This window comes from Parasteatoda tepidariorum, chromosome 6 (genome assembly GCF_982258835.1).
Source record: "Parasteatoda tepidariorum strain Cologne lab strain chromosome 6, Ptep-v5.0, whole genome shotgun sequence".
In the NCBI taxonomy this organism is placed as follows: Eukaryota; Metazoa; Arthropoda; class Arachnida; order Araneae; family Theridiidae; genus Parasteatoda; species Parasteatoda tepidariorum.
In genome coordinates this window covers 42,384,906-42,410,823 of record NC_141760.1, presented here as the reverse complement: position 1 = coordinate 42,410,823, position 25,918 = coordinate 42,384,906, and the positions used below count along the sequence as shown (strand labels likewise).

The window sequence follows — 25,918 nt, the reverse complement described above, 5'->3', positions numbered from 1 at the left end:
TACTTTTAAATTACAAAACTGAAACTTTAAAGATCATTTAAATTCACAACAACAAATTACCAAACTATTTTTAAAGAATTACAATAGTTGACTGTCTTATTGGATTGGTTTTAAAATATCAATGTTAAAAAAGGATGAAATTGATTTTGTTTAAAATTTTACTATGAATAATAGTCACTCAAATATAAGAAAATACCTTTAATTTAAAATAAAAGTACCTTTAAATGTTTATTTTATCATAACTTTCAGTCTAAAATTTAAAAAAAAAAAAAAAAAAAGCAATCTTTCAAGTTGTTTATCAATTAATCCATTTTTTAGTTCAACTTTTCTTTGTAGAAAATTTATACACCGAGATTGTCTTTTAGTTTGCCTTTCATTGTTTTTCAAAAGCTTAACATTTTTCTGAATTTTGATAATGAGATATACCAAATGCCAAATATGCGCATGAAATAGTAAAAGAGGGTAATTTAAAAATTGATCAAATTCAATTATTATATAATATTACACATTTTCATAAATTTTAACAGTAGTGAGCACCCTGTCAAAAAGGGCCTTTTTCTGTGAGGAAGCACTTTAACCTTTTTTATTCCTAGGGCTCTGGATTAATTAAATCTGTTATATAAGTTTATTTTATTATTTCAAAGTGCTTTAGACAGTTAAAAGTTCAGCATGTACCTTTTCTAATTTCTTTGCAAACTATATTAGATGTGATTGATGATAAGTTTATCTTACTCAATTTAAAGAAAAAAATAATATATTTCTGGTTATCATTGAGTGCTACTTAGCCCAACTTTTTGATTACCTACTAGCGAGGTAGAGACTATTGACTGTTCAATTATAAGTAGAGTCGCAAGTTTGTTATGGTTCAGAGGGAAAGCCAAAACTCAAAATTCACAACAAAAAAAAATTATATCATGAAGAATATATGTATACACACTAAAAATTATAGACATGGTTCAAATAATGAAAAAATATTTATATAAAAGAGCTTAAAAAATTCTTTTATTTTTAAATTTTATATAATATTAATATTTTTATTGAAATGAACAAAATTGGTGTTTTGTGTTCTCGTGAATGTTGCATCTGTTTGCCAAATATTGGTAAGCCAACATTTACATGTATTTTCCAACACAAAGGATTTTAAAATTTACTTTCCCAGTGCAATGACCTGCATCACCCTGTCATTTCAGTAAATATTCTGATTAAAGAGAATTCGAATTAAACAGTTTCTTCCTTTTATATTCGAATTACTCTTCAGAGAGGAATGGTATTTTTATAAGTTTATGATCCAAAGAATATAAAAATCACCTTAATTGACAGAATGTGGATCATTTTTGAAATATTTTATTACTCAATCAATTTTGCAGGTCCATAAAAGCACTAATTAAGGCTTTAATGTAAATAAATTTTTAAAAAATCAAAAAATCTTACATTTCCGAACATCTTTGAGCAAATTTTCGGAATTTAGAAAGATATCAATTTAGGGATTCACATTATCTCACACTTGCAACCTTAAGCTGCATATACAGTTTAAATGAGAATTTATTTGAAACTAAGAAAATGAGTAAGGCAACATCATTAAAAATTATAAATAGGAACATAAAGAAACAAAATGAGAACTGTGTATTCTCCGAAATTACACACATACATCCAACAATTACTAAGTAACTTTAGGCTGAAAGCAATAAAATGAAAAAAAGAGACATAATCACAATAAGAACATAATGCAATAAAGAGGGGAGAACTACAACACCAAGTAGTACAAAATGATTACGTAAAAGAATAATTTTAATGCAACTGTAAAGACAACTAAAAAAATTTCAAAATCAAGATAATTTGCTAAATACACATGAAAATTACTATTTAAAAAAAAAAAAGAAGAAGTGTTAATAATGACTTCGAAAAAAATGTTTAATGCATCCTTACAGTCAAGTAGAAAATTATAAAAACTCAAAAACTAAAGAATAAGTATAGCTAATGTAACATGTATTGCGAAATCTATCACTGCCTAAAAATTTAATTTTGTTTTAAGATTTTTAAAAACTTAATAAAATAGAATTATAAAATTAGCAGAAAAATTTATCTGCAAGCATAAAAATTTTAAGTGCTCAAATTTCATGCCTTTTGCCAACCTATTATAAAAAAGGATATTTAACAATGCCACACGAACCCTCGTTAAATAAAGTAACCCCCAAACAAAGATAATAGTCATAATTATTATGAACTTCACTATAACTATTAAGCACAGAATTTTTCAAAAAAAGATTAAAAGATTCTGAAAATTTATCAGTTTTAAGTGAAACATATGTATCACTCATAGCACAAATTAAATAGTGTGTTCTTCCCAAAATCTCTTTATCCTTTAACTAACCCTTGAACAAAAATGCATAAATATTATTTATTTTTTTGCCAAGCATAGCATACATCCATTGCATTACTTAGCTTGCTCCGAACAAAAGCAACCAGTTATTATCTCTAGCTTTGTTTAAGGTTGACTGTTAAAGGATTAACATAGGATAGGAAAAGAGTTCACATTTTTGTACATACAATATATAATCAACACTGAATATAGGTGGGGACTATGGCTGAATAATCCCTTAATATAAAGAAATACTGTTTTTGAATTTTTTAAAACAAATTGTCAGCATTTATATAAAAGTCATTTCCAGCAAGCACCACGATTTAAAAAAAAAAAAAAATATTAATCCAAAACACTTTACAATTAAAAACCATTGTCTTGTTTTTCTGGTCACTGGATAGTTTTATATTTGTTTTAAAACTTACTTGAATTATTATTATAAGCAGGTTGAATTTGAAGACTTGGATTAGCAGCAAGTGTAGCTGCTATACTACTAGGAAAGTGTGATAGTCTGGAAGTATTTGACATAGTTTTCTGATTGGGTTGATCATCTAATACAATTACTTGAGGGGCATTATTCTGAGGTGGTGGATTACTGCGAACTGATGGGCTTGACACAGTCATGTTTGATCTTGGAGCAATGGCTCTGGAATAAATGCAAAATGTGGGTTTTATTTTTGTAACACCTTGAAAATAATTTCAATTGTTTCAAACCATTACATATTAAAATATGGATATTAACATTTATAATTAAATTACCTACTAATACAGAATACCACACCTTTAAGATAACTAATTCAAGAAAAAACTTACTTCATACAAGAATCGTAATATCTGATTTTAAAAAAGCGAAAATACAAATTACAATAGCGAATTATTAATACGAATCACAGTGCATAATTATTAGATCGTGGGGATTCGAATCGCAATACATAGTTTTTGAATCACTTATAAATGCAAAAATTGTTGCTTGATATTACAAACACGCAAATACGAATCACAATATTGGATTTTAAAAACGTGCGAATACGAATCTCGGCATTGGATTTTAAGTTTGCATAAAAGCGATATTTGGTTTAAAAACGTGTAAATACAAAATGTCATATTGGATTTTTAAATCACTTGAATAGTAACTGTGATGTATGATTTTTAAATCACATGAATATAAATCATGGAATTCTGCAATATTCACATAAAAATCACATACACTTCTAGTTTTCAGACTCTGAAGAATGTTGCAAAAAAAAAAACGGAATACAATCACCCCTGTGCAATGCAAATTAAATTTTTTAAAAATTAAATTTATCTGAACCTTTAGTAGAATAAGTTTCAAGAGCTCAGCAGAAGTCCTGTTCTCATTTTTCCTACACACCATCATTCACTGGAGAAAAACTATTATCATTAATATTCTAAAATCTTGCATCATTTCACTCAGCCCATGTTTTTTATTAAAAAAGTTCATTTGTCAAAAGACAGGAAGCTTTGACCTGTGAATCACCAATCTTGACTAAAACAATTAATTTATCTACAAGATTCACAAAAAAATGCATCAAAAGTATAATTGCAACAGTCTTTCTAGTTTCAAGTTTTTGAACGAAAAGTTTATTTATTGAATGTAAGTTTGATAGCATAAGGCACAAAACTGGTCAGATTAAGAGGTATCCCCCCCCCCCTAAAAAAAATTCAAGAAGTATAGATTTCTTAAAATCCTTCTTCCGGGTGGTAACAATATTTTAATTATGTGCATAATTGCAAACCAAGCACTTAAAAATGTTCTTGAAAAAAATCATGACAATTTTCGGAACAATATACATACCTCAGAATACTTTTGCAAATGGCAAAAAAAAAGAAGGATAATTTACTCTACTTAAATGTAATAAAAGAAAATTTTATTGCAAAATAATAACATTAACATTTTTAAAATCTCAAAATGAAAACATAATAAATGTATCAACAAAAGTAATTTGGATGGTCCTCAAATTAATTATATAAAAATTTTATGATATGATTTCTTTATTGTTGATTGAAATCTAGCATTTATTAAAATCACATGAAAGAGACAAATCAATAATTGTGAAAACTACAAAAGTCCACCATACAAGATTTGTTACTGCATTAGCTAACAATAATAAATAAATAACCTATGTACCCCATAAAAATTAGTAAAATTGTTAGTTGAGTATAGGACTGGGCTATAAATCGATATATCGCGACATATCGATTTAACGCCTATATCGGCAAACCGATACAGCAACTTTCATTCCAAGCGATGCATCAGAAATCTGATTTAAGCCGTCGTGTGAAGAAGACGATATAACGATATAGCGATACACGCAAGGACTTTCTCTTACGTTCCGATGCCAACTCGCGCTGTGGAAGACGATATTGTTTCGTTATGTTGAGACGGCCTTGACTGTTGGTAGAATCAGAATCACTTTTGAGACCTTATATCGTTATATCACATGTTCGTTTTCGCACCTTCGCGATTTGAAATCGTTTCTTGTAGATTATTTTCAATGGGATTAACTTCGTGATCGCCGTCGTAACCTTGTTCTGAACGCAATCTATTATTGAAAAGAATTTATAAAGAAAAGTTTCTTCATTAATTAGGTAAGTTTTTTATTTATTTTCTGACAAAACTTTTTTTATATTTTTAAATGTGAAAATTATCGGAAATCTAATTTAAGGCATCCATAAGGAATTAAATTACAAAGTAAATAAATTTGTTAGGTTATTTTTTTACTTTCTTTTAATTTATTAAAAACCTTTCGGATAAGACTTCTAATAATTTAATGGGCTTCTATTACTGATTTTAAATTTATAAATCTTGAGTTGTTTTTATTTTTAGAAATAAAGTTAAAACAAAACTTATTTTTTGGACATAAGTCAATAAACTTTATTTGTTCAAAAGAATTTGAAAAGTTTGCGAATTTTATTCATTTCTTTTCTTTTTATCAATTACTACTTCGTTTTATTAGAGAGTAAAATCATTATTTTTTTTTAATTTTCGTTTTATATTATTAGTTAATTAGCTAAATATATTACCGAATATCACAATTCTTTTGTTTTTATTTTTAAGAATTTAATTAAGAAACTTTGCCTTACTTTGTTTTTCGTTCATAATTCGATCATTATTTAATTTAATTTAATTATTTATATGAAATAATAATAAAAATAGTGTTTAAGAAGCATTTTTTTTCTAAAATTTATTTAGCTCTTTGTTTTAAGCATACAAATAATTTTGTTCCTTGCTGTTAGGTAAATATATTGATAAATTTCACTTTTATTTATTTATTTATTTTTAAACTAAGAAATCTTTTGTTATTTGCGTGATCATTTTTAGAAAATATAACAAAACTTGTGTTTACTTCTTCATTAAGAATTTGAACATTACGATCGAACTTAATAATTCTGTAATTATTTACGCATAATAGTACAAGCAAATATTGATTTGTTAAAAAAAGTTTCTTTTTTAAAAAAAAAAAATATTTTTAACACTTTGTTTTAAATGTATAATGAATTTCTTAACAAACTTTTTTTTTAATTTTTTAAATTTTCTTTCAATAATTTCAGCTAGATATCTTTATAAAATTCCCTTTTTATTTTTAAACTGAGAAATCTTTCAGAGAACGAAAATTTTAAGAAATTATTACAAATCTTATGTTTACTTTTTAGTTTAAAATTCGAACATTTTTAATTTTAAACTTCGGCTTTTAGTCAATCTAACTTTTATTTTAATTAAAATATATTTTGAAATTTTAAAATCAGCTTTTGTTTAATAACAATATTTTTTTTCATTAAGGGTGTTTTAGGGGTTAACTTAAATTAAGACTGCTTATACCTTATAAACGATAAAGAAGTGCAAATATTTCATTCTGTATCTACACACAATTTTTCAATAAATATTTTAAGTAAGATTTGTACATCTTAGTCAATTTATTTAATATCTTTCTTTAGCAAAACATATATATTTTCAAATTTATAAATTGATTTAAATCAATATGCGTATGAAGTCTTGATAGAAATCTGACTTTCTGTGCCTTAAAGTAAATGAAATTCAAAAATACTATATCGCGATACATCGCTATATACTGACGATATATCACGATATATAATTTCTAATATCGCCCAGTCCTAGTTGAGTATTTCATAGACTGAATGAATTTCCAAAAAAGTTTAAAAAATGAAACCAGTAGGTAAGGCTATATGCCTGAGACTGTCTACTATTTTGCAATTCCTATTAGCATTATTAGTTAAAATAAAAATAAGTTGGATAAAAAACTCTAATCTTTTGATTCTTTATATCTATTTCCTTAAAAACTTGAGCATTTGTATACTTAGAAAATGGGATGTTCTGAATATAACCAAAAATCAGGAATACAAAAAGGTAAAAATCAGGACAAAATATTTTTTATCAGGAAAACTAGGAATATCAAGACAACTATGAGTCCTGTATGCTTTTGCTTTTTTTTTATCAGGGTTGCTACACAAATTTTGAAAATATTTTACCAGTCCTCATAGTTTGATAATCACATGCCATTTATTTAAAAAAAAAAAAATAGCAATCATTCTTCTGATAAAAATTATCGAAGAAAGAAAACAGTTAAAAACTGAAGACAGAGGTAGGGGAAGTGATAATAGATAAGCTATGCCTAACGGGAACGACATCTTCACGAACATAAGAGATAGTTATCTCTTATAATAGCATCAAAATCTAAAATAATAAAGAAATAACATAGGAAATAAAAAACGTAAAATAGATAAAAATGTCATAATATAAAGCAGTAAGTGTAAGAATCTGCTGATGCCAAAGAATGATTAAGAAAACATAAAACAATTGAATTGAAACTCGTTAATATTTCAAGCTTTTTTATCTGTGATCATTCACATGGTGGCACCTGTTCATCTCATTGGCTAATGAAAATGGTGATGCATTGCATAAAGGAGGAAGTACTTGCAGAAGGTTTGTTAACAGCAGGTGAGAGTAGAGAAATCAAAGTACCCTCCAATTTCCGTTGCTAGGAAAATACGATAAAAGTTTGACTTTGTGATTATAAATATTGAAGGCAAAAATAACAAGTCAAGAGATAAGATAGTTTCCTTAAATTTATTGAATTTTCCTATGTTTTTCCCAGTTTCTAAAATCAGTTTTATGATTTCGATGTTTTCCTTGTTGATACTTCAGTGTTTTATTACCTATACAATTTTTATAATATTATCGCATAACCTGAAGTCAACATGGAAAATGAACTATACTAACCTTTGTTTACTTGGAGAAGGACCTGCAACAGGTACAGCTGTAACAGATAAACTTTTGTTTTGTCTCAATGGCATGGGTAATTGCACATTATTATTGCTATATTGCTGTTGTTGAGGCTGTTGTTGTTGCTGCTGTTGTTGTTGGTGTTGTTGCTGCTGCTGTTGTTGTTGTTGCTGCTGCTGCTGTTGCTGTAGTTGTTGTAGCTGATGTTGTTGCTGTTGTATCCTTTGTTGCTGAACCTGTGATTGTATTTGTTGCTGCTGTCTCATTTGAGGCTGCTGCTGGTGAACTTGACGCTGCTGTTGAAATGTAGCATTATTTTGAATATTAAAGTTTTGTTGAGGATTTTGCACAAGAGTTTGTCGCACATTATTACGATAAGTCATTCTTGGAGCGTTATTAACTTGACGCATGTTATTATGATTGCGAGCCATATCAGTGGAAGAGGTAACTTGAGGTTGGCCGTAGGCAACCTGTTGATGATGCATTTGCTGAATAGGTGGTGCTAAGGGAGCTTGAACTTGACGATTTGTATTCATCTGCATTTGTGGCTGTTGTCGAACAGGAGGGGAGGGATTAGGCTAAAATAATACATTAATTTAAATAAATAAACTTATCAAGTTGATACAGCATTAAAACATAAAACAAAATTTTTTTTTAAAAAATCTTACAATTGAACTTTGGCAGATTGTATTTGGCATAGGCAACATAATATTTTGATTAGCAGATCCAGGAAGAGGTTGTTTATCCAGCAATATTTTACCAATGGTACTAATGTAATTTGTCAAGAAGCTTGATTCAAATTCAAATGACATATCTATAACTTGATTAGAGTTAGGAACTTCACAACGATGCCTTAGAATTCGTCTCAGCTGCAAACAAAGAAATGTAATAAGATAAAAGCTAAAGGTTTTAAATATTTTCAAGCTTCATAACTAAAGATTAAACTAAATAAATTATACTTAACACTCATAACTGTTATTTATGTAATTAAAGGTGCATTTAACAGAAGTTTAAAACATTTCTCAATGCTTGTTTTAAAGTTGCATCTATGTAAAGCACAATTTTTTAAATGATAATTAAAACTTATCCTCTAAAAGCAAACTAATTTTTATAAATAAAAATAAAATTATAATTTTTCTAATTGAAACATATAAAAAATGGGAATATTCTTTAAATTTTTATGGCATTTATTTTAATTTTCACTTAAAATTTTTGAATAAAAAATCCTTATTTTAATAATTTATTTTATTTTTTGTTGATGGCATTATTGCTTGATTTTGACATACAACAGTTGTGTTGGAATTATTTTCAAAATTGTTTTTTCTCAGATTAAAATAAACAGGCTTTTTTCTTTTAAAAAAAAAATAATTTGTAATTTGACAAAATAACACCATTATCTGCTTTTGAAATATTTAGAAAAACATTGTTTAACATTAAAATCAGAAAACTGACGTGATTGTTAAACTTTACTTTAAAATAAAGAACTAAATAGAGAGAATAAGAGAAAATTTCAAAATTTCACTGACAACAATGTACAAAAATCCAGTAAAACGGGACTTACATAATCTCATTTAAGAAGTACTAATTTTATTTATTATCAAATTTCTTATTATGTTAGTTAATGTGAGCATGTGAGGAAAGCGATTCTCACTCAACTAAGATACATTTTTGCATATCTGCTCAATTTAAATTTAAAAAGCATCTCTTTCTAATAAGTAGTAGTAGTTTGCCCAAAAATATCTACGTTTAATTCGAAAATGTTTCATTTCAAAATATTTTCGGAATAACTTATGATTCCAAAACAATATTATTGTATCGAGTAAATACTGCTTTGTTACACAAATTTTAGACTCACTGTCTGTTATCAGGAGAACATCTTTAAACACTGACAGTGTTTCGATTTAAAACTAAATTTTAATTTTCAAATTAAAGTGAAAAAAATTGGATGTTCTATTAAAGAAATAAAACATTACTGTATAAAGTTACCATGCTAGATTATAGAGAAGGGATGGCGAACCAATGGCATGCGTGCCATTTATGGCACGTTACACAATATTTTGGGCACCCCACCTATCACAATTGTTATTGCACTATGAATTGTTATTACACAAATATTATGAAGCATATGTAACAATTATGAAGCATATGTAACAATTAAATTAAAATTCACAAAAACAAACAAAATAATAAACAACTATTAATAAAAAAATTAACAATTAATGCTAAAAAAACCATTAATAACCATAAAAAACAAGTTAACAATAAGTAACTAGCAAAAAAAATGAACAGTCTTGCTTTAACTAACATCTTACAACCTAATATAAGTTATTTGTCATCTAATCTGCAGCAACAGAAGTCACACTGATATTACTTTAAGTTGAATTACGTGTATAACTGAGACATTGCAAAATGTATTTTTTTTCAATGTAAATAGTTTTGAGTTGATAGTATTTAGTATTATTATTCTCCCAATAATCACGAAGTCAAAATTATTTGACGGCACGTCTATGACATCATTAAACAATTTTTTAGAAAAAATGGCACGTTGGTGTATAAAGGTTTGCCACCCTTGTTATAGAGAATAATTTAGTTACCTGGTTCATAATAGGTTTCTTACTATAAACCAAAGCAGTTTCACTTCCAAGACTCATTGCAGCTTCTGCAAATTTTTGACAGTGCTTCAACCTATCTGATACACCACTTAATTCTTGGTTTTTAACACTCAATTCGTTCTTTTTAGATGTACAGACTTTATTCAAATCTTGCAATAATACTTTTGCTCTCTTATTTATATCTGTAATGTATCTGGAAAAATTATAAAATTATTTTACATTTAATGCAGGCATTGACAGAACTTCAACAAGGTAATCAAAAAATACTAAATAATAAAACAAAATTTAAAATATGTCAGCATGACTAACTCAAATATTTGGAAAATTATAGAACTTAACTAGTTTTTTTTAAAAAAATATGAATTCTAAAAAACTTTTTTTTAAAGTTATTTAAATTTTAAGTCTTTAAGAATGTTCAATAACGCTCTGAAATAGCTTGAAACTAATTGATGCATTATGTGTCAAACTCAATTTAATCTACTTTCTTTTTTTCTTTGAAACAAACATTCTATCTTGCGGGTATTGCGTCATATATTAATCAATCAGACTTTTAAAGAATTAATATTTTTTCCTTAGGTTTATGAAACAAAAAATTTTACTATATATTATTTCAAAAACAAATATAAATCTTATGCATTATTTTATTCTGTAAGCTCAATAACATGCGCTGCATAGCCACCTTGATTAGTGGCAGAATAAAAGACTATGCACAAGATAAAATTACACAAATTTATAACCTAACATACCTTTTATTTTAAATTTTGAAATAATCAATATAAAAGTGAAGGTATTAAAATAAATTACTTAAACATCCAATAAATTTTAAAATATAACACACATAAAAAATAAAAAACTGAAGATTGTAAAAAGGTTACTATTTTTACACAGATCACCTATTTCGTTTTATGTTAAAACTACAACCTCCACTTTCACTCAATTCTCTTTCTTAATTTTTCAATTTAACTCCCTCTATTTTCAATCCATTCTGCTTACGCACGAGATAACGTAATGCATGTTTAACTGATGTTTTTATTTCCAATCTTTCAGATTAAAAAAATTCATTTAAAAAATCATATTAAGGCCTAAGAATGAGCTATAAGGCACATTCATGAAAAAAAAATTATATCTAACTATTAAATGTGCCAAATGAGCAAAAAATTAGATCACATGATTGGGTAAAACTTTAACAAAATTATGGGATAATAGCTCATTCGTACTGTACACAAAAAGGTACAGAAGAACACTAAAGATTGTGGTAATATTTTTATTGATGCATTAGAAATTGTGAAAATACTATATCTATCAATTATGATAAAAATGCCCTCACAAGATTGGAATGGAACATCCTTTCTATAATTATTTTTAACTTTGAGCGAATAGTCTATTAGAAATAAATTTTACAGAAAATATCACAATTCATTTAAACAATAAGACTCCAAAACTGAGAAACAGCAAGAACATGAAATTAACTTACTTAACAGCAAATGTTTTGATTTCCTGAGTAATAACTTTTTCTCGTTCTTTGATCTCTTCATTTCTTCTATTCAAGTTTTCACTAGCTGCTTCCAAGCTTTCCTGTCTTTCTTTGATTTTAACTAACAGTTCTTCAATTAAACCTCTTTCATCTTCACAAGCTTTCTCAAGAAATTGATACTTATGTTCTTTATGATCACTCAGCTGACAATCACGACAAGTTAATTTATCACAGGTTTCACAATAAAGCCTTAATTGTTCCTGTAAATCAAAATATAAAAAATTATTTATACATTTTTTCATTGACAACAAAACAAATAATATTAGATAAATAAAGTACATATCTTTACACTTTTGCACAACATCTCTTGTAAGAATGTCAATTTTAATGCATGTTAATCTTAAATCATGATGATTTTACTGAATATAATCCCATCCGTGTAAAAGCCAGAAAGAACGCCTTTATTAGGAAATTCACCCACAGGCAAACGTTAAAAAAAAAGTATGTTACGGTTGGAAATAAAAATATACCCCAGTAGCAACGATAGATAGAGTAATGGTTTCACATTGGGTAAAAGAAGCATGGACCTTCCAATGATTTAATTAGATCTTCAAGAAATGTTGCTTCAATAACAATATGTATGGGTGTGAAAATCATTTAGTCTATGAAGACACAAAAACTTCAAAAGTGAGGATGATACGTTACATACAAAAAACCTTCTGATGACTGAACAGGAATTCACCAAATTTTAAGGCTCGACAAAAGGAGAAGCATATTTGGTGACCAGGAAGTTAGTGGCTAAGATCATAAGCCAACCTTTTCGCTTTCAAAATTTTTTAAAAATCCACGGCTTATACTTGGAAATATACAGTAATTTATTATGATTTATTTATTTTCCACAGCTTTCTAAAAAATAATTTGACAGCTCAAGTAACCACATATAAAATGATGAATAACTGAATTTGATTTATCTCAAATATAAATGCTCACTTTAAGTCCACAAATATCTACTGTGAGCAAAATAAAAAAAATCAAACCACCCTTAATAACTTTTGATCTAATGATCGGATCTTCACATTCTACGATTCATTCTTAATGACTCAAGGGGGTGACCTGAAATATGCTAATTAATTAGTGCAAGCAAAATTTTAAGTTACGAAATTAAGACATAAAAATGTACTTTCTCTGAATAAACATACTTTTTTCGATAGATTTTAGCCCCCCAAAATATAAGGGGTAGCCGAAATCTGTAAAATATGGTTCCAATAGTTTTGTCAGCAGTGCAGTCCAAAATTTGGACCCCTTAATGTTACTTTTACTTTTAGTGTATTTCGTCATATTACCAGAAATTTTTAAGCGAACTGAAAAATTTTTGCACATAATTATGAAGTTATTTTTATCCAAATATATTAACGTGCAAAAAATAACTTTTAATTAATATTTATTAAAGATTATGTTTTGGATGGAATAATCATTGGATAAATGAATTTCATAATACAGTAGGGAACCGATTATCCGGAACGATCGGGACCATCGCTATTCCGGATAACTGATTTTTCCGGTTTTCTGAATCGCTACAAAAAGCCGTTTTTTAATTGTTAAACCCAACTAAAAAAAAATGTTTTTTGGAAATAATCTTAAAAAGAAGAAAAAACGATGAAGTAATACACTAATGATTATTTCCAAAATGATGGTAAGGTGAACATCTTTCAAAAAAGAAAGTAAAATCCTAAAACCTTATGAGGAAAAAAAATTTTTTTTTTAAAAATGGCGGGAAAATTTATTGAATTTCGTTCCGGTTTTTTGGTTTTCCGGTTTTCTGATTTCCGGATAACGGGTTCTGTACTGTATATAAAAAGTAAAATTAACATTAAGGGGTTCAAACTTTGGAAAGCTCTCCTGACCAAACTATTGGAACATATTTTTCAGACTGCAACAACCCCCTATAGTTTGGGGATCAGAAATTCGATTCCATTGCAAAAAGGTATGTTTGTACAGAGAAAGTACATTTTTTTTTCTGATTTTGTAACTTAAAATATTGACTGCACTTAGAATATTTGAGGTCAGCCCCTCAAACCATAGAATGTTAAGAGCCAATATGAATGATAGAATGTTAAGAGTCATAGAATGTTAAGAGCCAATCATTAGATCAAAAGTTAAAAGGGTGGTCCATCTTTTATTTTGGACACTGCACATAAGTTAAATGTTCTTAAAAATCTTATTCAGGGTTCATACAGAGATCATAAGAAGAAACCCAAGGAGTATCCAAGGAGTCCAAAATTTTAAGGACTTATCAAAAATTTAAAAACTTTGTGTAAAAGATACTTGAAGGAAAATGATAGAAAAGATAAACTTTCGAAAAAAAGATCAAAATTTTGAAAAATGTATACTTTAATATCAAACCAAAGAAGGATTCATAGGAGGGAAGATTTACAAATAACATGTTATAAATTGTGAAGTCCAAGTTTGGTTAAATAAATTAAATTTAATGGTTGTTAAGTATATTATTTCTTATCTTATCACCTTATAAAAATAAAATAATTTAAACAAGCCTGTTACAATAGTACTTATAAATTCAATTTATAAAATTTATTTAATCGTTGAACATTTAATTTTATAATAAGAATAAAAAAAGTATCAATTACTTGAAGGTAACATTTAAAAAAAATTAATGGGTAGACTATTTAAAAAAGAGTTTGCAAGAGAAAACAATACAAAGCAAGGAAAAAAACATAGCATTTGACTTACATGGGAATGTACAGGACAAAAAAGATATTTCTGGTTACGATTAGCTATGTTTTCTCCATCCATTTCTTCTTTAGGTCGTACAACATGATCTTTGGTGACACGGACTCGTCTATGAGCAGTAACACAAGACTCGCAAAGCCATTCTTGGCATTCCATACAAAAAGAAGTCCCCTCAGCACCTTCTTCACAACTACATGTATAACTACATTCTTCAGGCAAGTTTTCAGAGTTCTGTACATATTCAACAAGAAAAAGATGGTCCACAGTTTCATTAACATTTATTTCTTGAGAGCAAGCTGGACATGCAAGGTGTGTTTTTCCTAAAAAAGAAAAATAGAAGGAATGTGCCTTAGTAATAGTAAAGCAAAAACTTTTTTTTTTCACTTAACTTAAACAATAGCAGAACAATGATTTTGATTAACTTGGAAAACTAAGGGGAGGGTTCTTTTTTACTAAAAACAGGTCTCTATTTATAAAAATATTATCTCAATTTTAAAGGTATACGTAAAAAGTTAATATTTTATAATTAGGTAAACATAAAAAAATTTAATTAACAATTAATTTAGTAATAATTCAACAAATTACAAACAAAAAAAAAATGCGCCCCTTATTATGTGCTAAATATATAACGTTAATTAGATAATTTAAAGTCACATTCTGCTAAATATAGGATAAAATAATTATAACTTAAAACTGAATAGCATGCAGATTATTTGCAAGTAAAAAAAAATTTAAAAAATAAACAAGTAACATGAGGAAGCCTAAGCATAACATAGATTCAGTTCCCATAAAGAAATAGATTCAACAAATAGGTTAATTTCAATAGATTTTTACTTAAAAATTATTTCTAATGAAAAATACTATTTGTAAGCTGCCGATTTTGTAATAAGAATTAAAAATTTGATTGACGCAATTGTTTTCATTTGTTAAATTCTGAGTGTTTTATTAAATCAAGGGGGGTGGGTCAGATTTACTTTATTTTTTTTATCGTTTCTCAGTGAAAGTACTCAGAGCTGAAATAAATATATTTTTTTTAAATAAACATTTTTTTTTAATTGAGAAACTTCTATTGATCTGCAATACCATGGGAAGAAAAGTTCCAAAAAAAAATTTCTTTTCTTTAAAAAAATAAGCTTAGTATCATTTACTACCAAAAACAAATATGTATTAAATAGCTTAAAATTTATCAATTGAAAAAACTTCTGTTACAAAAAAAAAATGAAAAATAAAGAAATCATCAACTAAACCTGATATGCTAAAAAATCAACACTGTAAACTCAGTTTAAAACATTCTATATCTTTACTGAATAATGAAAACTTTTTTATCTCTACATTCTACTTGCCGTAAAATAGTTCATTAATCAAGTAATGTTTAACAATGTGCACTGTTATAAAATGTTTTCAAAATTATAACAAAACTTAAGAGAAAGACAGGAGAAAGGAAGTCTCAAAAAACTATCTGTGATACTGAACAGAAAATAAATTTTCTATCCACCATTTTATCCATCCATTAAATAAACGTATAGCTATTCCATCTATGTTTACATGTTACATAACAAGAATTTCATAACACAAGTTTATTTAAACTGTCAAAGTTCTTAATTCCAAGTGGTCTAACACCTGCATCAAGAAAAACCTGCATATAATGTAACACTTGAGATAGAATTATTTTCTTTCCTCGTATAGAATTTATAAAAATAAATAAATAAAAAATAGAAGAAAAAAAATTAAAAGTTGGGTTTAAGTTTACTTACAAGAATCTAAAATAAATCTGTTGGTTTATGATTCTTTTTTTCGGGATCACGAGTCTTTTTTTTTTTTTTTTTTTTCCTTTTTGGGACAAAGTAAACTTTTTATTTTTATTTTTCTGTGGTGCCTCTGTGATGTTTTATGGAGTATTTGACGCGTTGTGGAGTATTGAACTCCTAAACAAAGTCACTGCACATACTCAAATTAATAATGCAATTTTGTTAATAATTAGTAATTTTTAATAATTTTGATTTAATGTTCAAAAAAATCATCCTTATAATGAGTATTTCTATTTTTATATGCATAAAAAGTCTTTCTTCTAAATCATTTTTCAAACTTGTTGGAGCATTCTTATTGGCCAGAAAAATCAAGTGATGAGTTTCTTACTTGACGAAGAACCAGATTTCTCTGGTTGTCATCAGCATAATTTAAATAAAAATTAAAAATGCATTTTTTAACTTTTCGTTAAATCCCAATTCGTTAAAAAAAAAATCTATGTAATAAAACCTGACGATTCTTTCTGACTTTCTGAACACCAACACCGGACCTGATTCTTTTACAATATAACTTCCTTAATTGAAATAGGTTCCCTTTTCCTTTTTTTCCACATCACTCACTAGAAAAATTTATTTTAAAAAAATTTAAAAAAAAAAACGTTTTCCTAAGTTTATTATTTTAATGGCAAAAAATTTAATTTAAAAGATGGGAAAATGTTTATTTTTACTGTTACATCTATTTTGATGAGCTGAAAAGGTGGAAGCTTATGAAACAAATATTTAAGGGGGTTCGGTACCTCCTATGTTGACAATGTTAAAATGGCATATTTCGATGTACCTTTTTAAAAAAAGTATCGTAGTTAGAGCTTTGAAATTTTTTTTGTGTATGTAATAGATATTCTAGATTATACTGAAGTGAACTTTTTTTAATTTAGTGAATTAAAAGAAATTTAAAAAAATTAAATTACACAGCATGTCAGAAAATTTTAAAAGCTTCACATTTTCATACGAAAATTTTGAATTAAAAAAAATATTAAGTTTCTCTTAAAAAACTGCTCACTTCAGCACAAACTACAGTACTAAAGGAACTTTTTAAATCAAAAATCAAAGTGTTGTGATCAATAGTTTTCAAGAAAAGGTACATCGAAGCAAAAAAAACATAGTTTTGAGTTATTTGCATTTAAAGCGTAAATATTAGACTACCAACAATATTTAAAATTTAAATTCAAAAATCAAATTGTTTCTAAGTTATAAATCTCGTACTGCTTACATTTCAAACAAATTACTCTTAAATGTTTCTTTTATTTGATTGAGAAATAGGTTTTTATACTATACTCTCCTCACTTTTCAAGCGAATAAAAAGCCCTTAAAATGATCAAACTGAATGCGATAATTATAAAATTGTATAATTCATAAATCACCCATAAATTTCATTCATGAAAATTGAATATTCAAGTCTTTACCAAGATGTTTTGTTTAAATTTAAATGAGTTAAAAGTATTTTTGTTAAAAAAATAACTATATTACAAAAAAAATCTAAGAAAATGCATATTTCAAGATAAACATTCTAAACACAGAAATAATTAACAAAGAACTGTAAATAAGAATTTACTTCAAAATTAGAAATATTATGTAAAGAACATTTAAACAAAAAATCAAAATGATGTAACTAGAAATTAGGGAGAAAAAAAAATCCGGTCTAAGGTAAATTCGAATAATGTAAACGAAATTCCTAATCTATGCCGGTAATGACAGCTTCAAAACAATCCTGGTCCATAAGCAATGTTTTTTTTGCATTTCAGTACTTTATTTTCTTCTCTTTTACGTAAGCAAACAAAAACGTAATGAAGAATAAAAAAAAAACGTAAAAATAATGACCTAATAACAGTATAATAAAAGAACAAAACAAAAATAGACTTAACAAATCAAACTAATGTAAATCTCAGTTTTATATTCAAAATTCTCGAAAATCGCATGGAAATAAAGAGCAAACAAATAATCCAGTTAAAGTTACAATCAACTAAAGATATTGTAAAGTTGAAATTATAAAAAAATTTTTAATGGCTTGGTAATAGCACATGCAAAAAATAATGGACATTATAATGTTTACGAAATCGTGTGTCAAAAGTGGCATGGCATGGGTGTTTTCGGTTTGTTTACATTTTTTAAATTAAGTTAAAGTGCACTTCTACGTGGATTTCAAACAAAAGCAATATATCGTTAGAAAGCTAATAGTTTCTAGTTTAATTATTGATCAAAATCTCAAATTCGATTTTTTGAAGTTTTTTAGGTACTGAACCCCCTTAAAGAAAGGAGGGAGTAATTTCTTTCTTAAATTGTTAAATTTTAAGAAGAAAAAATTGAAGCGATTGTTTTTTCTTTTATTTATTTTTCAGTTATTTTACTTATACTTTACATGTTCCAGTTTTCATCTCCCCACTCCAAGTTTTAATCCAATTAACAAAAATATATAACCGCAAATTCGACGAAAAGCGGATTAGAGATTCTAAGGTTCTCGCTAGAAAATTCGTAGCATGAGGACACCCTAACCCAGCAGATCCAAACTTTTTCCGGCTTTGGAATCTAAAAAATATAAAGACATTTGTAAACATATTAACCTATAAAAAACGGTCTTATTTTGAAAATATTTAATAAGACTGACATCTTTTCATCATTAATAATCTTAAATTAGGTTCCATTTCCGACAGCTGTACTCACAGTCCTCGAACTGAATCTAGTCTTGTTATAAATTTGTTTTTGTTGTATAAACATAGGATGCAAATGAATAAAATAAGCCGAATTATGGTTTTCGTTGAAAAATGCTAGTAGGGAAACATATTTCTTTATTAACCATCTAGTTATTTTATTTCGGTTTGGAAAGCGCGATGCAATACTAATGCAATATTTTATAAATGCACTAATTTTTCATATATTGTAATTTGTAAAAATAACCGAAAAATATGTACTATTTTTCTTTCAATAGAAAATAACTTTAATATCAAAAGGCAACCGAAATATTAAGTAAATAATGGATTGTTGATGGAATCTTAATATGTATTATGAAATATTGATGAAATCTATATGTTCCCCAAGGTTCTGCGTAACACCATTTAGGAACCACAGCCCTCTGCACTTCAAGCTAAAACTTTGACTAAATATTTTAACTGCTTCGGGGAGAGGGACCAAAAGATAGAATATGTAGACAATAAAAAAAAAAAAATTCATTTATGATGGGTTTTTTTCACCCCATTATAAGGAGGCAAATCCCCCTAAAATCTCTCTCCTTGGTACAGATGTTTAAGTTTGAGAGCTTTAATATTCTAGCCCCTTATAAGAAATTTAATGACTAAAATAATTCTCCACCCAGAAAACGTGGACGGAACGGGAGTCATATTTGTGTTTAGGGATCATTTTTCGTTATAATAAGCAAGGAAATGATGTTTTTATTTTTATGCAATACAGTGACATCATCATTAAAAAAATGCAGAAAATATTTTTCAAAATAATGATTCAATTAAAACATTTTTCTAGAAATTGGGGTGTTCTAAAAGGAATGTAATCTAAATTTATAACCAAATTGTACAATAAAAAAAATTATTATAATAATAATAATTTTTTTAGTTACAATAAGTGTTGGGATTAAAATCCTTATAGAAAAGGTACATTTAAGCAACTTTAATAAATTATTTTGCAATATTACAGTTTTCCTTAGCGACAAATACTGAAACTGTTGTTGAATAAAATTTTAATATAGGAAACAATTAGCTGCAATTGCATTGAGGAAGATAAAAAGCGTTTTCTTTATTTGATTGTATTTTTTCCATTACATACAATTAAATTTAAAAATTGCTCCCTTTAAATATATCTGGATTTTTTTTTTTAAATAATTTAAATATTTTTTGAACCCCGTTTCAAAGTAAAGACATTTTCAGAACCAGCAAGAACACAACTGCTAAATCCTATCGCTGTTTACAATTCCGCAAACAAAATTATTTTCTAACAACGCGCATTTTTATGATCATAATGAAACACTAATATAAAAATTCAAAAATCTTCGAAATGCTAGAGATAATTTATTTCAATACAATTATCCATATATTCAAAGATCTCTCTATTCAGAAATAGACGATAAACAGAACACATAATTCCTCTCATAAAAACACGAAACACGTCACTCATGATACTAAAAGTCAACATCTCTACATCTACACTTTGTTCTATTCTAACGTGAGAATAAATGCACAAACACGTAAGTCAGTTCATTTCCAATAACAGCACGCAGTGAAAAAGACAAGCTGTCTAAAATGTCTGTAGATTTGGCGCTTAATCGCCTTTAAAAAGTTACGAAAATACCGAAGTTCGAGATCGTCTATTCAAGCCTCCTAAATTTTACGAAAATCAGTGGATCGAATTATATACCGGTTGTAAAGTCGGTTATGTAGATCCGGAAATATCGATGCGTTAAAAACTATTTCTAATATGTTATATAATATGTATATTATTTAATATGTTACGTAAAATTAATTTTACATTTTCTCTCATATTCCCTTAGTGCCCAGAGACCTTTTCAGAAACAATACTTTAAATTATAATTAAGTCAAGAGTATTTCAAAAAATATAACACCACGAAAAGCTTTAAAACAGACCATAAAGCTACAAATTTAAAGATTTCACAACATCATGTGTCGGAACAAATAACATCAGTAGTGTCATAATACAGATCCCACTATGAACTGTACTTTATCCTTGTCCCACAAAAATAGTCTTTCCCCCTGTCCGAAGAATTTGAAATTCCACACTTTTTTAAAAAATTTTATCCAGGTACTTCGGAAAAATTTCGGAAAGCTGAAAATTTCGGATGCTCTGGCTCCAGTTAAGTCCAGTTCAATGAGACTCCAAATTATAATATATATTTGTGTGTGCTTTTTAGTTTCAGATTTTAATTTTAAATTGTTCTTATGAAACGGAACAAAATAACAATCATCAACTCATTAAAAAAAAAAAAAAAATCAGTTCAAAGTTAAAAATCATTCTTAAAAAAATAATTGAATCTAATAAACCTTCCCGATATTTGATCTAATTACAAATTGATCTAATTACAGTCATTACATAATTTTAAGGCAGATAGTCTTTCTGCAGCAACTTGGCTTACGGATAATGCGGCAGGCCTCTTAAGTGTCTGTAGGATGCAATGAAATTGCTGGAACCCTACAACATACGAAAATTTAGAGCTCCAGCTCCGGCCTAAGACAAAAGAAAAACACAGCGCCGCAGCGTACTGGCTGTAACTCCCTGAATTTTATACTAATATTTGAATCCACAGCTTGCTACACGTCTAATATTATTTGAGGGCAAAAGTAAATAATGTGAAATGTTTATAACTTAAACAAATTTTGTAATCTTATAATTATTTTCCTATGATTTTTAATCATAAAAATATTTGGATTTTTTTTTCTTTCAGTAATTGACTTATACACCCGACATATTAAAAAAATTGTCGTAATTAAAAATAGGAGGTTGATTTGTTGAACAGGTCGTATTAACATTAAAAAAATTCTTTATTTTGAAAATATTTAATAAGAAAGACATTTTTTCATCGTTTTATCATTAATAACCTTAAATTAGGTTTTATATCAGACAGCTGGGGGGCAGAATCCGAATAATGGTTTTCGTTAAAATGAAAACTAAAAAGAACTATTTAAAAAATGCAAGTAGGGAAACATAATTCTTTATTAACATTTTAGTTATTTTATTTTGGTTTAGAAAACGTGTACTAATATTTTACAAATGCACTGACTTTTCGAAGTCTATTTAACTTATAAAGTTTATACAACATTATTTTAAAAAATTATCCGAAAAAAATGCGCTATTTCTTTTTTATTAGCATTTTATTTTAAATAACATCGCAAAGGCAACCAAAATATTAAGTAATAATAGATCATTATTTAAAGTTAAATAAATGTTTCAAAAATGTTTAGTTTGAAAAAAAAAAAAAAAAAGCTTTAAAAAGTCTTAATTCTGGGAAACCCGCTGATCTCTTTCCTAAGTCCTAGGGTTTCGCGGATCACCGTTGAGAGCTTAGCTGCTGGCTTAGACCACCCACTTCATAAAAACAATATTAAAACAACTCCGATTCAAAAAGAAAGAAAGAAATTTGACCCGAATTTGTTTGAAATTACCCCTGAAAAATATTGATAAGAAAAATTCATCGACGACTTAAATGTGCCTTAATTAGAAAGAAGCCCATAATAAATTTATCGATATTGACATTTCATAAACTCTTATTTTATTATCAATATTGAAATTCAAATGTGTAAAATTAACAATAAATAACGTACAATTTAATAATTACTTAACAATATAGCAACTGAAAATCATTTTATCTTCAATTATTTAATCTACATAAAAAATTTGCTAAGTTCGAGTAATTCCATCCAACTCAACTTTAACAACGAACTATTATTAATTTTTTTCATAAAAAGAAATTTGTGTATGAGTGCGATAATACCTTTAAACAACTGTGTATGTAAAAGAAAATTAATTTCAATAATAATCCGAAAACTCATCAAGACCTGAGAGAGAAAACAAAAAGCGATAAAACTTGCGATTCGGAAAAAAGAATTTTGTTTGGCGAACTTTCATCAACTCAGTGTTAAGGCGGGGGGAAGACACAAAGAGGAGGGAAAGAGAATTCAGTAACCCGAGGAAATCCTGATATTCAGTTGGATATTCAGTGTAATACGAGCGTTGCATAGCTGACGGTAATATCTGTTGCTAGGCAACGACCTTCAGAAAACCAGTATTGATTTTCTGTTTCTCCCTGCGCTAGAAAACTTGCAGGGAGAAAAGCAGAATTTATCAATAAGAAAAAGAGCAGACCGTCGCGTTCTCAGAAAGCAGACTTATCAGTAAATTGAATGCACGTAGCTCCTTAACTTCTTTGTAAGCTGGAACGATGAAATTTCTCGTTTCTAGATGTTTTAGTTCTTCCAAATACATAAGAAAGGCGTTCATATTTTTTAATTCTCTAATGAATTTATACTTTAAATTAAAATGCGACAAAATGGTAGTAACAATAAAATGTAATAATTTAAAAAATATATACAAGTAAAATAACGGGATGCGCAAACCTGTTTTGGAAATAATTAACTTAAATTGAAGCATTGAATAAATTGAAAACAAAGGCAATTTTTATTATTTATTTAAAATTTTAAGTTTTTAACTTGATTCGAAATTTAATTTATTCACTTAAACCTATTATAATTCTTTTGAGTAAAAATAAAGGAATTAAAAGTGGGGATGCATGGTTGTTGATTAAATTTTAAAATTAGAGCAATTTGAAATAGTTTATATTTTTTAAATTTTTACATAGTAGTAGTCATTATGTAACTAAAATAATCATTATGTTTATAACATTAACTATTTTTAAGTTTGTAACATTTTACATTCATAGTTGTAATTTAAATTTAAACCACTTTTCTTTTTAAAACTTAGTTTGTTTCGGAAAAAAAAAATTATAAATACAGTTAATTTGGTTCAATATCTCTAGGCACACCACTAACCAAATAGGGGATTAGAAGATAGGAAAATTGGGATTAGGATGTAATTATACCTGCAATATTGCTTTTCATCAATTTCAGGGTATTTATAATGATTAGCGATTTGGCTGAATACTAAATACTCAACAGTCAAATAAAACTTTTTTTTTATCAAAAAAAAAGTATCAGCACAAACAAATATTTTTAATTTTTATAACATTAAACATTATTTAAGACTAGGGACGTAACGAATATTCGGCCAAATATTCAGTTAAGTATTTTTTGGGTAATTTTTTTTTAAGGATGAAGATTTTTTTTAATAGATTTAACAAAGAATAATCTAAAATCGTATTTTATACTATTATTATAAATAGTTTTTACATAGATTAGTTAAATTCTAAAACTTGTTAATTTACGTTCTGAAAGTCAAATGGAAAAAAGAAATTTGAAAAATTGAAGCAATTCATTTATATTGAACCAAGAGTCCTGTACGGCCGATTTTTTTTTTTTTTTTTTTTTCTTCCAAGAATATTTAGGCAAGACGATTTTGTCGTTTTGCAACACTTTTCATGAGAATTGTTTTTATTTCGCTTCTCTCTGTTTTAATTATAGAGCAGCATTTTAAAGGAGCGTTTCAAGTAAAAAAAATTTCTTTTCTTGTCAATTTTTTTTTTTTTTCTTCTTCCGTACAGTAAGACCGGGAACATAGAAAACTTGATTCTCAACGTTAAAATTATATTTCAGAACTAAGAATTTTTATTTTTTTGCTTCTCTTTTGCTTTCGTTATTACCTTTTTCTTTTATCAGCGTTTTTACTGTAACACAGTATTTTTTAAAAGCGTTTCTAATAAACGTAATTTTTTTTTTATGCTCACTTTTTTTTCTAAAAATACTGTAATGAAAAAAAGTAAAATTGAGATTTTTAGCGTTAAATTTTCCGCTTGAAATCAATAACGATTTTCGCTTTGGTTTCTATCAAGGTTTTTCTATTTTAAAAACCTTTTATTTTTATATAAGTTTTTATCATGACGCGGCAATTAAGGTTTCATTAGATTTCTGCAATCTTTATTCTGCAATTTTTCTTGAGAATACGGCAAACAGTAAGCTTTAAAATTTGCTTTCGAAAAAGATCGATTTTTAATTTTTATGTTTTGCTTTTGTATATAATCTTTTTTTAAAGGCGTTTTTGTGATAGTGCGGCATTTTTATAGACTAGTTTCTGATAAACTAATTTCTTTTAACGTTTAATGGGTACTTTTTTTGGACAACATTATTATTTTAAGCATTAAAGAGTATATTTTTCCGATTACTTTTCTCTTCTAATATAGAACTTTATTTTAATTTTACTTATTTTTTTAATAGATGTTACTCAGTCAGGTTTTTATTTATCTTATATATTTCTCTGATAGTTTTTTTTTCCCTTTACCAAATACTATACTATAGTTTTGATTATTTTACAATAATGAGACTAAACTTATTTATATATAAAAAATATTTAATTACAACCAATCTTGAAGTAATTTATTAAATATTTTTAAACATAAATTTCAATGTCTTATTCCCATAATTAATAATAATTATTATTATTATGTATTTAACATAATCAGAAGTTCATTATTAAAATTAAATTCATTTATGATTATGAAAAGGGGTGTGTATTTTTGTTTTCTATTATGATATATGAATATTACAACTTAGCATTGAGTAGGAAAGCTTTTTCTAATAATTTTACTCTAAATTTTTCTTTCGTAATATGCTAAGATTCATATTATACAAAGACAACAAACGAATTAACAAAAAAAAAAAAGCGGCGAATTCAATCAATATTTCCTAGAAGATGGAAAGCCACAACATGAGTTACCATAAACAAAAAATTTTACACTTATGAAGTCTAAACGTAATAGCATCTTTCGTAATTTTCCCACTGCGCAGAATAGTAGCCCGGATGTAGACACTCATTCTTTCCTCCTCTGCGCAGTTTATGTTTGTAACATCGAACAAATTGATCAAAGCTAAGGTCTTCTTTTTTCTAGAAAGTGTTGCCTCAATTCAATAAACAACCGGTCACTTTTTTCTTTACTTTGTTTTTTAAATAATTAAATGATAAAAGTACATCAACGAAGAAAGACACAGAAAAACAGAATCAATTTGTGATGGAAAAATTTATATGAAAGGTGAA

At 27.1% G+C, this 25,918-nt stretch overlaps 1 protein-coding gene across 3 annotated transcripts in view; it reads right to left on the bottom strand.

Moving 5' to 3' along the window:
* Window positions 1-25,918, bottom strand: part of LOC107454413 (E3 ubiquitin-protein ligase TRIM33) — a 73,018-nt gene that overhangs the window by 34,980 nt on the left and 12,120 nt on the right. For all 3 annotated transcript variants that reach the window (XM_043045458.3, XM_043045457.3, XM_016071605.5), the window contains 6 exons: window positions 14,457-14,776; window positions 11,709-11,968; window positions 10,217-10,427; window positions 8,291-8,491; window positions 7,620-8,200; window positions 2,785-3,005 (listed from right to left, as the gene is read on the bottom strand). In XM_043045458.3, coding sequence (XP_042901392.2) covers window positions 2,785-3,005; window positions 7,620-8,200; window positions 8,291-8,491; window positions 10,217-10,427; window positions 11,709-11,968; window positions 14,457-14,776 — 1,794 coding nt within the window. The remainder of the gene's footprint in view (window positions 1-2,784; window positions 3,006-7,619; window positions 8,201-8,290; window positions 8,492-10,216; window positions 10,428-11,708; window positions 11,969-14,456; window positions 14,777-25,918) is intronic.